At 42.9% G+C, this 14142-nt stretch overlaps 1 protein-coding gene across 1 annotated transcript in view; it reads right to left on the bottom strand.

Annotated features, from left to right (window-relative positions):
• Positions 1 to 13820, bottom strand: part of LOC107658420 (proline-rich protein 12-like) — a 28798-nt gene extending 14978 nt beyond the window's left edge. The window contains 5 exon segments of the mRNA XM_016446956.1: positions 561 to 779; positions 915 to 5383; positions 5522 to 5683; positions 5847 to 6001; positions 13539 to 13820. Of these exon segments, the coding sequence (XP_016302442.1) occupies positions 561 to 779; positions 915 to 5383; positions 5522 to 5683; positions 5847 to 6001; positions 13539 to 13621 (5088 nt within the window). The 5' untranslated portion in view covers positions 13622 to 13820.
• Positions 13821 to 14142: the final 322 nt, after the last annotated feature.

Here is a 14142-nt window from a genome sequence, read left to right as displayed (position 1 = left end):
CGTAAAAAGACAGTATAAGTCATTATAATCCGTAATTATGTCCCCACTGGATGCAACAAATGCCTCGTTTATAATGGCTTTTAATGTTTTTGTCTCGTCGTGCCAGGACAAGGAATCACAATATGGTAAGGGGCGTAACATTTCCGTCACACGCTTGAGGTATTCGGCCAATCACAATGCACTGGATAGCTGGCCAATCAGAGCACACCTCGCTTTTCAGACCGATGAGCTTTGTAAAAATCGACGCGTTTCAGAAACAGTAATGTACAGTATGTGGAAAATAATGTGTTTTTTGAACCTTAAACCGCATAAACACATTTCATTACACCAAATACACAAAATAATATTCTTTTTAGCAACATCATATGACCCCTTTAAAGACACCAATTTATCTTTCTAAGAATTATGAAAGGGTACAGATATTGCAACAAATAATATCCTAAAATGCAAACCACAGAATTGCCATTTGCTCTACATTTTACATAGAACATCTGGAGTTATTTTAATATTTTCTGTTAAATTTCAACATTCACTAAACTTTTTTGCAAGCTGAGACTCACCTCTTGGGGTTTCTGCTTCATCTTTTCCTGACCACAGCTCATATCATTTCTATTCATGTCAATTCTGTTCATGTCCACAATGGTAGTGGGCCCTGGGCTCAAACCAAGAGATGGTGCAGATCCTACCGAACCATCAGACAAAACTGGATCTGTACTAGACAGGGAGTCTGTCCTCAGTAGGGAGTCAGATGAGGGCATGGAAGGAATAGGGAGCTTAATCTGGTAGGAAAACAATTAAGTAATTACTTATTTTTTGAATCAACACATGCTTTTACATTTGTTACAGTTTCATTGATCCATCATTCCCACAAACATAATTCTTCCCATTGGTGCAAATCATAACCCTTAACTTACTTTGATTGGTTTGATGGGTTCCTGGTATTGTTGCTGAGGCTGATGCTGTGCAAGTTGTTGATGGTGTTGCTGTTGGTGGTGTTGATGAAGTTGTTGTACATGTAGGTGCTGCTGTTGGTGCATATGTTGTGGTTGGTGTTGCTGTAGATGGTGGTGCATGTGCTGTTGTAACTGTGGTTGATGGAGGTGAGGTGCTTGTTGTTGGTAGTTCTGCCCCTTGTTCATGTCTCTGTGCATTTCTAGCATTTGATCATCTTTCCTTCCACGCCCTCTTCCTCGCCCACGGCCCCTTCTACTCTCTCCACCAGGTCCCATCATGTTCCTGCAATAAGGAGGCTCGGGGAGAGGCCGAATACGTGGCCTACCCCTGGGTCTTGGTGGACCTTCACGTTTAGGTTTGGTGGGTTTCCTCCCCCTTTTCTTTGGGCCATCATGTGGGAGCAGTTGTGGAGGAGGTCCAAGGGATGGGTACCCTGAGGGGTGGCAGAAATCTAAATCACCCATCAAAGGGCTTAAACTGCCAACTCCTGAACCACTTCCAGACTTTCTGCAACTGGAAACAAGATCAGGAAGCAAGTCAGGCAGACGTCTGCTGTTTAAGCGGATGTCAGCTGGAACATCTGCTTTATCCTCGTCATCCTCAAATTCATATTCTTGAGCATAGTTCTTCTTAGCCTGTGATTGGGCATTAGGGTCTTTCCGCTGTTTAAGGAGGTGAAATGAACTTGTTTTCAAAAGTTTTTTAGGTCTAGAGGAACAAAAGATTGGTGAGGTGAGTCCTGCTGTGCCAGGACCACTACCTACACCTGCAGAGCCCATAATTTTGTTTCCAGTTCCGTCCACTACGTGTCCCGTGCTGCCCATCCCAAGGCCTGGGCCCTGAGACTGAATTAAGCCTAGTTGTTCTGTGTTTACAGTGGATGGGAGTTCATTGGATTTCAAGGGGTCCAGATCTAAGTGCATAGTACCATTGCCAGATTCAGACAAACTGTGACAATACTGCCCATACTCCTGATCACCATGATGACCCATCATGTCATATGCACCTCCACCACCTGTAGCTTTAACTGCATCCATTCCATCTTGTAATGTTCCATGTGCCTCTGGCACACCATCCTGACCCCCTTGTCCTGCACTTCCACCTCCTCCAGCACAACTTGCCTTGTAGTCTTCAGAGCAGAACATATCCTCCATCCCTGGAAAAAAGGAACGATCCTCATCTTGGAGAAGAGAATCTGGGAAACAAATAGATGTCAGTGGCATGAACCGTTGTTGCTGCTCTTGGCTCTGACCCTGGTTCTGAGCTGTTTTTCCCACAGGGCTACCAGTGTCATATTGATGCTCTTTGAGCTGATCCAGCTGTGGCTGTGAGAGCTGTGGCTCTTGTTCCCTGGGCTGGGACTGGGGAGGTCCAGAAGCTAGTTGCATGTGGTGAGGGTGCTGGTGAGGATGTTGATGGTGAGAGTGTGCCTGTGGCTGATGGAGGGAATGAGGGGGTGGATGGTGTGAGGCCATAAGATGCAAATGAGAGGGGGTTGACATGCTCAAATCAGACTCGGACAAGAAATCAAGCTCTGCTTCTGGTTGTTGAGAGTGGTGGGATTGATGGTGTGAGGACATCCTATGTTGTTGCTGTTGTCTGTGATGATCAGCGGTGCTCCCATCTCCTGCACCAACTCTATCAGTGGACCCTGGCCCTTCCACACTGTTTGTCCTGGAGAGAGATCTCTCTAGCATGTCTAGTGGTGAAACAGAATTCTGACTTGACTGGCTTTGATTTTGCTGAGCCTCACGTCCATAGTGGACCTCCATAGTTTGGGACTGGAGCTGGAGTTGAAGTTGAGAGGCCTGTGGCTGAGTGTCTACTCCTCCAGAGCCACCAGTACCTAATACCCCATTTGGTCCAATCATGGCTTGTTGACTCATTGGGTGTTGTTGTTGCTGTGAGGGAGTCTGTTGGTTGTCCATCTTGTTTCGAGTGGTATGCGAAAGGACAGACTGGAGAAGGTGAGCCTGGGAGGTTTGCTGAGATGGGTCGGGTGGAGAATCCATTAGTCCAAGGGAGGGCTGAGTCTGTCGCTGCTGCAAGTCTGGAGTCTTTCGTAGGTAGGGTAATTCTGAAGGATCCTGAGCTTTCTTAAGATCTATATGTGAGTGGGACATTGAATGGGGGTGAGAGTGCTGTGAATGCTGAGGGTGTTGCGAGTGCGATGGGTGAGGAGGGTGATGTTGATGTGTTTGATGAGTGTAAGGGTCTCCTCTGCCATAGTGGACCACTGAACCTAGGGAGTCATGTTGACCATGGGAATGAGTATGAGACAAAGAATCAACTGCACCTCGACCTCCAGTTGCACCAGATCCAGCAAGCACTCTATCAGACTTAGTCTGCTGCTGCTTTTTCAGAGACATCTCCAACTGGTTCTCTAAACCTGTGCCTGGACCACAAGAGCCAGCAGCAACTGAAGCCACATTGTTGGTGGTATTATTGGTCCGAATGACACTCTGTAGATGATAACGTTCTTCAGATGCCTTGTTCAGTTCATATGCAGAGAGAGACTTCCCTCCATCTCTACTGTGGGAAATGGACTGGGACTGCGGTTGTTGTGAGGCTACTTGCTGAGCTTGTTGAGAATGATGCTGGGAGGGATTGGGTGCTGGACTCTGTGAGTGCAGTAAGTGCTGAATCAAAAAGTCATCCTCATCTTCTTCATCCTCTTCTTGAGATCTTTCTACCCCAAGCATCTCAGAATCAGACTTAGATTTTGGCGGCGTTGTGTGATAAGACTGTGTTTGCTGGGGTGGCACCCTTGTGTCTGAGTATCCTTGTGGAGAAGCCAGGAATGCTGGGGAAAGAACTGAGGATAGGTACTTGTTGCCCCCATTTCCTCCAGGTGATTGTGCAGGGCAAGTTGGGGCAGGAGAGTGCAGACCTGGGCGAATTATTCCAGAATTACTTGATGGTGAAGGGCTGGAATCCGGGAGGTGGTATGATCCTCCACCACTTGCTACACTAGCACTACCACCACCTGAACCACCCCCCACACTTCCTGAACTACCTGCTCCAGATCCCGTGGTACTGCTTGTTGTACCGGTACCACCTCCAGACACCATTAGTGAAGGTGAATGTCCTGTACCGCCATAGCCCATTGAGGGACTCCCTGCCCCTCCGAGAGATGGTGGCAAAGAACCATATCCTGAATCAGAACCATAAACCACCTCAGCTGAAAATGAACGCCCCGTAGCTCCAAGATTTCCATAAGCTTTTCCTGACCCCCCAAGGCTGGAACCAAGATCCTGAGCCTGTGGAGAACTGAATCCTCCATATGGCTGGGGCAAGTGAGAGGTGGGTGGCTGGCTTGGTGAATATGACTGCTGCTGTGGTGGGGTCTGACCAGGAAGGCCAGCAGTTGGCTTGACAGGAGCAACTGGAGAGCCATATGTAGACAGGCAAGGTTTGGGTGGCTGCTGCTGTGTAGCAGAGGATGACACTGTTGGTGGTGGAGGTGGCGGGGGTTGTGGTGCTGACTGGGGTGGTGGTTGCTGCCTTGAGGGTGCAGAGGAGGTACTGGATGAAATATTAGGATTAGAGGCAGAGGAGGAAGAAGAGGAGGAGGTGGAAGAAGCTGAAGGAGGAGTGTGAGGGGTTCGAGATGAGGAAGAGCCAGAGGAAGAATAGCCACTACTTGAACTGGAACTCTTTCCTGTTTTCCCAATACCACCACCCGAGCCAGCTGAGGAGGAGGTGTACGGGGGCTGGATAATAGGACGATATACCTGCTCTGATCGGGGAGAGGGTTTGGGGTCAGATGATGGGCTCTGTTCACCCAGTGGGCTACAGTTTATGGAGGAACCATGCCGATGATGGGATATCTGCTGGTATCCTGATGCACCACAACTAAGATAGTGTGGTAGGGGATGAGGTGTGGAAGAGGATAGTTGAGACTGTCCAGGAGAAGGTCTCTGGTAGTGCTTGATCACACTGTCTTGCCTAGGGATGGCTCTTTCCTGGGACTGTGGCAGTTGAGGGGGTGCAGAAGAAAAAACAGAGGAATTGTAGAGTTGAGAGGACTGATCCTGCAGTTGTGAGGACAGCAGGTTAAACTGAGGCGGTAAATGGCGTGTTGAGGAGGATGCAGGTGCTTGTGGTGGAGGAGCACTAGTGGGCTCTTGTGGCCCTCTATATGAAGCAGTCCCACTCTGTGAAGACAGAAGACGGTCAAAGCCAAGACTTGACTGGGAGGGTGTTTTAATGTGTAGCAAAGGATCATGTGGTGACAGGAGACCGTTGGAAGTAGGACTGAAGGTAGGCGTGTCCTGCAGAGATAATGATGGGGTCACCCCAGGGAAGGAGCGCCCTGAGAAGGATGCAGGGTGCTGATATGCTGACAGAGCAGAGGAAGAGGGAAATGAGCCAGAGCCAGGTAGTGCACCAGAAATGAATAGCTCTGCAGGGGCTGGAGTGTGCATTGCTACAGCAACAGAGAGAGAAAGCAAAGGAAAAAGAAAATGATTCAGCAGTTAGTAAGGTGATTCTATATATTTATTTCATGATATATTTCCGTGTTTATAATTAAATAATTCTCTATTCAATAACTCACAACACTAACCAGTTTGCCAAGAGGGGGTGCGAAATTGGGAGAGAAGGGAAGAGGCAGAGGGGGGTGGCTGAGCACCTCGGGATTCCAAAGCAGAGATCAAGTTCATAACTGAAGCATCTGGTCCTGAGGGACTGGCATGATGTAGTCCAGTATCAAACAAGCCTGAGAGCCCTGTGAAAGATGATTATTAAAATAAAGTCTAACAGTGCAGTGTTAAATCAAAGCAATTTCAGAAGAAATATGTTTTTATGCGCTATCCCCATTATACTCAAACAAGCTGGGCAAAACAACAGAAGTTTCCCAGGAATTAACTACTTAATTTTGTCAACCGTACCTAAGCTCCTTCCTGTGCCCCATGCTCCACCTTGTCCAGAGGTGCCTGGATGATGATTTGTTGCATATCCTTGCAGGGGGTGTGGTGTGGCATAAGCTTGACGGTGGAGGAGTTCTGAGTCTGGATGGGAGGATCTGGAGCTCCCATAAACCAAACTGAAAAACAGAGGATTCAAAAAGAGGTAAATGACAGAGGGAATGTTAGAGAAACAGACACAATAACAGAGTAATTGTTTACATTCTCATGCATAATGTAAAATTTGGGCATCTGACACAACCGCACCGTCCTAATTGGCCAGCGCATAATACATACATAAGGGAAGTAAATGTTTACGAAGTAAATGGTCAAATACTGCTTAAACATTAAAATAGTATAACACTCATATGGTCAGAATTTTGAATAAGGCAATCAAATTGAATAAAATCTATTTGCGCTGGGAATGAATTTTGATTATACCATTGATTTGGTTCACTGTTTGTTGCTCATTTAATAGGTGTTTTGTAATGTATATTTGATCAATTTAAAAATAAAGGGTGCAAGTATTAAATTCCACTAATGATCCAATTAAATAATCACTAGTTATTTAATTTTCTAATCAGACAAATTGTTGTACAATCCAATTATACCTTTATGTTTTTGTGTGCGTGTTTCTTTTTACTTGCTCAAACATCAACCACTTGTTTTCTTCATTTAAAAGTAATTTTGGAGGACTAAATCAAACAATAACTCACTGTATTGTATCATTGGGATGGATTTCATTGTTCCCCCTTCTGTTCAGACAGTGAAAAAGTCTATTGGACTCTATACTCATACTAAATCCCTGTATAGAGTATCAGTTGACCCCAGCTTGGCATTATCCCTCGCACCATAGCCACACACAAAGATTAGCTCTTTAATCAGCCTACTCACTTCCACAACCTCCTTCCAAAAAGCCAGCAGGATCTGATTTTGACACACGATCTACAACAATCACACCAGCAAATATATTATCAGCATTCTCAATATTGCCTCCTCTATCTATAAATTAGGCAAATAGGCTGACTCATTGATATGCAACGTATGAATGATAAAACAAGACCACATTAGAATTCTTTTTTTTTTTTGTACCTTGTCTCACATTTACCACCGCTACGCTTCAAGATGTGCAATGATGAGAAGGGTCTGGCTGCAGCCTTGCACTCTCAGACTTGCATTCTCAGACTTGCACTCTCAGACACTTGCGCTTCCGCTAGTGACATCACTTGCAGTCTTTTATTTTTTTACTTTGTTCTATTTATTGATTACTAACATTTTAACATTTTGCAACAGTAGCCAGGTGGTGAAGACAAGAAACTAAATTACAATGTTACTTGCAATCGCCACTTGCACTCTCCCCTACCTGCAACATCACTTGCAATCGACACAAATCGTGCTTGTTGCCAATGGAGACAAGAAGCTGTGGTGGTGATTAAATGATTAAAACTAATTTAGTAACGTAACGTACAGGGTCCTGCAAGAAAAAGACAAGGCCCGCAAATCCGTGGCCACAGAACAGCAGAATATGACGCAATGCACAAAGTCTCTTGTTAAGCGTTTTCCTCCTTTAGAAAAACATAAACACTTAATATGGCGTAATGTATTAAGATACATTAAGTGCAATTAAAAGATCAAATTCGATATATAGTTATTATTTAATGTACTACAAGGCAAACAGATGGCTATGTACACAATGCGCAAACTTTCACTTGTCCTCCCATACAGCAAAACGCTTAATGTGGCATAATAACGGACTAAGATGATAAAGACAATCCAGTAGCCTATATGTCTTGTTGTTGACTCAAAGTATATACAGACCAACAGATATGAACGTGCATTATGAAATGCATTAAGTGATTTTAAAAGGATAACTCCGTATAGCCAAGCAGACGAGTACAGAACGCAATGCGTTAAATTGCACGTTAGATATTTTCCTCCCATAGAAAATCATTATAAATAAAACACAATGTAGCTTAATGGACAAAGACAATGATATAAAAGAGCTGTAGACAGTTTATTCTATATGGAAAAACGCTTAACGCGAATGTGCGTGTTGTGTTTATTCTGGGCTCACCTGCTTGCCTGTACATATTAGTTATGTATATTAATAATGTAGAGGAGCATACTGAGTTTGGCCTTTTTAGTCCATTATGCCACGTTTTGCGGTATGGGAGGAAAATACTATATACATATTCATTATATTAATAAACTATATTTAATTTGATATTTTAATAGCATCTTAATACATTACGCCATGTTAAGTGTTTATGTTTTTCTACAGGAGGAAAACGCTTAACGAGAGACTTTGTGCATTGCATTCATATTCTGCTGTTCTGTGGTCACGGATTTGCGGGTCTTGTCTTTTTCTTGCAGGACCCTGTATTTTATAGTACTAAATTAGTTTTAATCGTTTAATAACCACCACAGCGTCTTGTCTCCATTGGCAACATTTGTGTCGATTGCAAGTGACGTCGCAGGTAGCGGAGAGTGCAAGTGAAGATTGCAAGTGACATTGTAATTTAGTTCCTTTCTTCTTGTCTTCACCACCTGGCTACCATTGTAAAATGTTGAGATTCACACAAAAAGTAATAAAAAAATAGAACAAAATAAAAAATAAAGACTGCAAGTGACGTCGCTAACGGAAGCGCAAGTGTCTGAGAATGCAAGTCTGAGAATGCAAGTGCAAGGCTGCAGCCAGACCCTCTTGGCAATGATACCGAGTGTAGCTCAGCATTCTGATTGGCCACTCTGCCTGTTGCCAGCCAATCAACTGCCTTTTGCAGTCTTTGCAGACTGTCTCTGTTGTTCGCTTTCATAGAGTGGCCAGTTCAGTTGACAATGGCGGTTAGGATGTTGCTGAGGTAAGACACAGAGCGCTCATTGATAAAAGCTCTGAATTGCCTTGGTAACACCCTCCCCTCCATCCTCAACAGGCTCTTAGTGTGAGTACAGCTCAGTTAGTCTAGATCCCTCTCACTCTGAGACCAGAGTGGGAAGCCACAGACACCACATACTGAGTGAGCGCGTGCTGAGGGGCTGGGTGTCATTCAACAGAAGCGGTGGAGTGGACCAGAAAATCTATTTTAAAACCTATTAAAGAAAGACCTTATTCAAACCTACATCTTCGAATGTAGTATTCGAAGAATTAAATAAATAAATAAATCTGTACAATCTATATGCACAGCCTCTCATTACATACATACTTCCCAATTCAGTCCCGACAGGACGCAAGACTAGATTTATATTGTCATTCTCCATTAAATAGACTCCCGGGCTCAATATAGTCACCGGAATACGTGTCTCTCAAAAGACCCTAATAAATGTGACAAAGACAACTGATGTCCATCCTGCGGGGGTTCCATCTGGGAGCATGGCCATCTCTTTTAAAAACACCCTCATCTTGGAGGCACAAGACTCGCGTAATTAACTGGATAAAGGCTCTAATGAACTGGGTTAAACATTTAAATGCATGAGTGAAAGCGCACATCCTGGCTGCCAACTGCTTCACTGATTGTACCTCTGGCATAATACATAATATACAGTGCCATGTCAAAAGTACCCTTATGATGTTTTGATACATTGCTGCATCTGTTTGATACCGATTCATTTGTGGGATCGTTTCAGGTTAGGCAGAACAAGGCAAGCATTTTAGATAAGCCGAGTCACTGCTTTAAATACTGTTTGAGTCATAGTAGTAGACTACCATGCAAAAGTGACACATAGCATTAATAAAAAGGACCAGCAAGTTATGAAATGGATATGAATGATCATTTTGAATAAAAAATAAAATACATATGATGAACCCTGACAAGCAGATGTTTCTCCTGCAACTGAATGTCTTATCATCATAAGTAATGCATCATAGCATCAGTACTCTCTCTTCAAATGTGAGATCCATGTACAAGAAATAATTATTCTGTGCAACCAAAGGAAGCAGTTTCACTTCTAGGTAATGTGAGGTTTGATAAGAATTAGACAGTAATTGGCTCTTAATCCCAAAGAGGCAGCGCAGAGACGATCAGGGAATAGATGAACTTCACAAGAATAAGGTAAAATGAAGGATATTGTACAAACAGTGGGGTTCAAAAGTCTATTTTGATTTTATATTATTTTTTTATTACAAATTATATCATCAGCATAACGAGTCAGAAGTGAAATGCAGAATGTCATAATTGCTTATATTTCTATGGAATATTGCAGCGTTTATTAGAAATGATGTATCCATGCACATCTTTAAATTCATATGCACTCATCATTTTTAATCATAAACATGAACTTTTCCTTCCCCTCCCCCTCACAACAGGATCTGCACCGGCGTGAGGGCTGGACAATAATTCCTCCCTCCAGCAACCCGTCACTCAAATGAGATCGCAGCAATTAGCAAAACAACAATGATCAATCCAATCCAATCAATTACCAATAGACAAAAACAAGTCCCGTCCAACATTTTTTCTCATTCATTTGATAAGCCATTTTACATGGATATGAATGTCACAATAGGGAAGAGAAGATGGTTTCGGTTTCATGCTGAATTTAACAACAGCAGCAGGACTAAGCAAAAGTTTTGCTTATTGATTTTTGCTTTTTTAATTTAATTAGTGACCTACAAATACTTTTTTTGTTTTAATATAATATTTAATTGATATTACAATAAAAATAGAGGGACTCAATTCAATTTAATATATTAAAAAGCATGTATATATGTACTATTTTATTTTTTATAAATTTCAATCACACTACAACTATTTTACATCCAGTAATTTCTTCCTCTCCTTTCTCACTTTTTTTCATCATGCTGTCTTACACCTTCAGTCAATCAATTCATCCTGTTAAACCACTCACCTCCTGCCATTGTGCATGTTCTTGAGCTGATTAAGCATAATTTGACAATGGAGGGAAAAAGAATAATAGGGAAAAGGTGAAACTTGAAAAATAAACAAACAATGGAAGGAAACCGGAAAAACAAAGGGAAGGGTTGAATTAGAAAGCTTGATTGAATTCACTGTACAAGACTGCTCCTAATAACACCGGCAGTAATTCAACACAGTCCCCCCCACCCCAACAGGTGCAAAATGTTTACAGCCTGATGGGGAACTCAGTCACGGCCATTAATCTCCATTAGAACCGTGCAGAGGTGTGTGCTGGATGTAATGCTGCCCTAAGAAGGACAGAGGGCCTGGTGAACCTTGCCATCATGGAGTATGCCTTTGTCACCTTAATAACCAAGATTTAGTGCGCAGAAGTCTTGCTAAGCAACAGTGCTATAATTTTATATATGTTTATTCTCGTTTAATATTAACACATGCAACAACATTTCTTAATATAAGATCCAATATTGCCAAATGTGGTGTCCTACACAGACCCTAGTGTCATTTTGTTTTATTTTATGCTAATTTTCCACTTCTCAGTGTTTCATCATTGCATAATGGCTATGCTTACAATGACCCAAAGCAGCCGTCTCACTATCTAATATTCATTCAAAAGCAGAAGCAATTTTCGGAAAACTACAAGAGAGAAGATTCAATACAAAAGCGTTTCATTTCATTTTATTCGGCGGATGCTTTTCAGCCTCTGCAGCAGCAGCACTGAAGCTTGTCCATCATCATAAGCCTGAACTCCTCATTCAAGATTCCGGATTCTATCAATCTGCCTATGAGTCTACAGAGATGCTCTTGAGTCAGAAACACAATATTAAAGATTCCGACAGAATATAGAACAATTCCTCTTCAGACTTGCTAAGAGTCAGCCAGAGATACTGGGATGCAGTCTCGCAGAATATCGGGGGAATGTTACGTGTTAGATAAACTCTGACCACACACAGCATTTGTGATCCTTTTTTAGGAGTGTGATTGGAATTCCTCATACATACACATAGGGGTTTCCACACATCTAGGGATGATTGCTCAAAAGAATAGCCCTATTGTTGTCCTGTCATGTAAGAAAAAAGGAGCCACTCCAAATGTTTTGCAATGCACAAATGATACGACTTCTTGACACATGATGACACAAATAGGCACCAAAACTTATTTGCAACGGTGTAAATAAAAAAATGATTAAATACAACCTACAAATTAATGATTTTTTTTTTTAAATAGAAGTCTGCAAAGACAACGAATAGTAGCATAGATTCCACCGTATGGCATAATACACCTACATTATCATAAATAATTAATTTCTTAACATTTCACTTCCCGTGCCCATATAACAATAGGGTAAAAGTATGCTGTAGGTGTGCAAGCACCCAAGTGTACGACTGACTCCAGACATGCAACGCGAGACACTAACCACCAAGAACGATTGCACGCGTGCTCTGTAAACTGCTCAGATTGATCTGGTTGTCACGGCGACTGATAACGTACATAGAGGCGCGCCTTTGAACTGCAAGTAGGCCGCGAAAATAGTGAACCACGTACCTAACGTAGAGCACGACACCGTCACCGAACAGTCCCGTTTTCAGGTAGCAACAGAATATTTAATCGCTATTTAAATATTGCAATGCAACACTTCCTAAAAGTATCAACCCTTTTCAGCAAGCCTAGTTTTTCCCGCAGAGATTTAATGGCTAGTCAATGTAAAACTAAGCTTTGTCAGGTCATTTTATTAGTTCTTTCAAACGTCTGTGGATATTTAGAAGAAACAAACATTATGCAGTAAGTATTTATTGATCGTCTTTTCTGTTGGTGGGTTGCTAGTAAGTTTGCAGTGCGTCTTATGTTTATGTTTACAGTGTGCACGTCTCGGTCACGCTGTAATTTCACTGAGGAACACCACACATTATTTGGTATGTTGCCAAGAGACTAGAAAAACGACAGTATCCTCAACAACAGATATGGTATTTCTCCGTTAGATGATAACGATAGGCTATGCAAAGTTTGGGTTTTTTTTTTTTTTTTAATACTACGATGAATTAGTAGCAGAGGTTGTTCTTACAGCGTTTAATATACGTGTTGTGACATGTGTAAACGAATAATACATGCTGACTGCAAGGAACTTCACCTCTGCATTTAGTAATTTAACGTTGAAGTAAATCTAACCTCTTTTTTCTGATTTAACACAAAATGTGCATTTCCAAAATAAACCCTAGTCGATTTTACAAACAAATACGCGTTAGCTATAGAGACAAGCCGCATACAGTAGCTAAAGACCATTTCATCCCCAAAAATATGTATGTGACTGCTTCTAATTGGTTGCCTCCAAAATAACGCTTTGTCAACGTGCCTTCTGTGCCACGCATTACTCACTAACTTGCGCCGAATTAGCGTGTATTTAAGTACTGCATGCAATGTCCGGTTTGGTGCGCCTCCAAGGCAGAAGGTTTGATTTTTCATTTTTGATAATACGCTAGCAAGCTAGCTAGCAACATCATCCCATCCCCCCTCTTTTCGCCCCCTCTCCCCCTTTTCTGTCTCGGTCTACCTTCCGTATCACGCATTAACTCTCAATCGCCTTCCTTGCATTTTCAAGACACCCCCTCCTCCCTCAGAAATGACAATACTGATGGCTGTACGTGGAGCCAGCGACAATATAACGCATGGAAGTGGTAAATGAACACAGCACTGGGAGCGAGAGTGGGAACATGCATTGCATTTCGTCCGTCGGCATGGGCATTGTTACAGCCAGCTAAGCATATTTATGCATCCAGTGCATGGGAGAAGTGTACTTGCACAGGCGCCTTACCTTGCCTTCGCCGATCTCTCGTAACTCCATCCCGTTCCAGCGCCCAGATCACCGAATCCTGTGCCAGGATAATTTCTATCCATTAAAGAAGAGACAAGGGGTGAAGATGGAGAGATAGACAGGGGGGAGGGGAGGGAGGTATTTCCTAAATTCTAACACACTATCTCTCCCCGTGTCCTTTCCTCTGCGTTCAGTGTCTGTTTATCTCTCCCGTTTCACAAGCAAGTCCTCAAGAATAGGACCAGCACAGAGGGGGAGAGGAATGGAGGGAGAAGGAGGAGGGGGAGATGGATACAGAGGAGAGGGGAGGGGAGTGGGGTGAAGTACACCAACCCCCGTCACCACAAAAAATCCGGTTTCTTCCTCCCCTCCCCTCTTTTGCCCTCTTATATATCTCGATGCCTATTGTCCTTCGTAGCAGAAACAGCAACGCGGCTGATGCACTGCATGTCTAATTCTGATGCCATTGCTTGTTACATCCACGACACGTGCTTGATTTCCTCTTAGTTGTTCACGTACTGCATTGCCACAAAAAGGTGAGATACTAGGTCTCTATAAATAGTAGTCAACCGAGCGCGCGTTTTATTTTTTATGCAGCCGTTGC

This window comes from Sinocyclocheilus anshuiensis, unplaced genomic scaffold (genome assembly GCF_001515605.1).
Source record: "Sinocyclocheilus anshuiensis isolate Anshui unplaced genomic scaffold, SAMN03320099.WGS_v1.1 scaffold371, whole genome shotgun sequence".
NCBI lineage: Eukaryota > Metazoa > Chordata > Actinopteri > Cypriniformes > Cyprinidae > Sinocyclocheilus > Sinocyclocheilus anshuiensis.
Note: the sequence above shows the minus strand (reverse complement) of the source record. Positions and strands in the feature narration are given on the sequence as shown.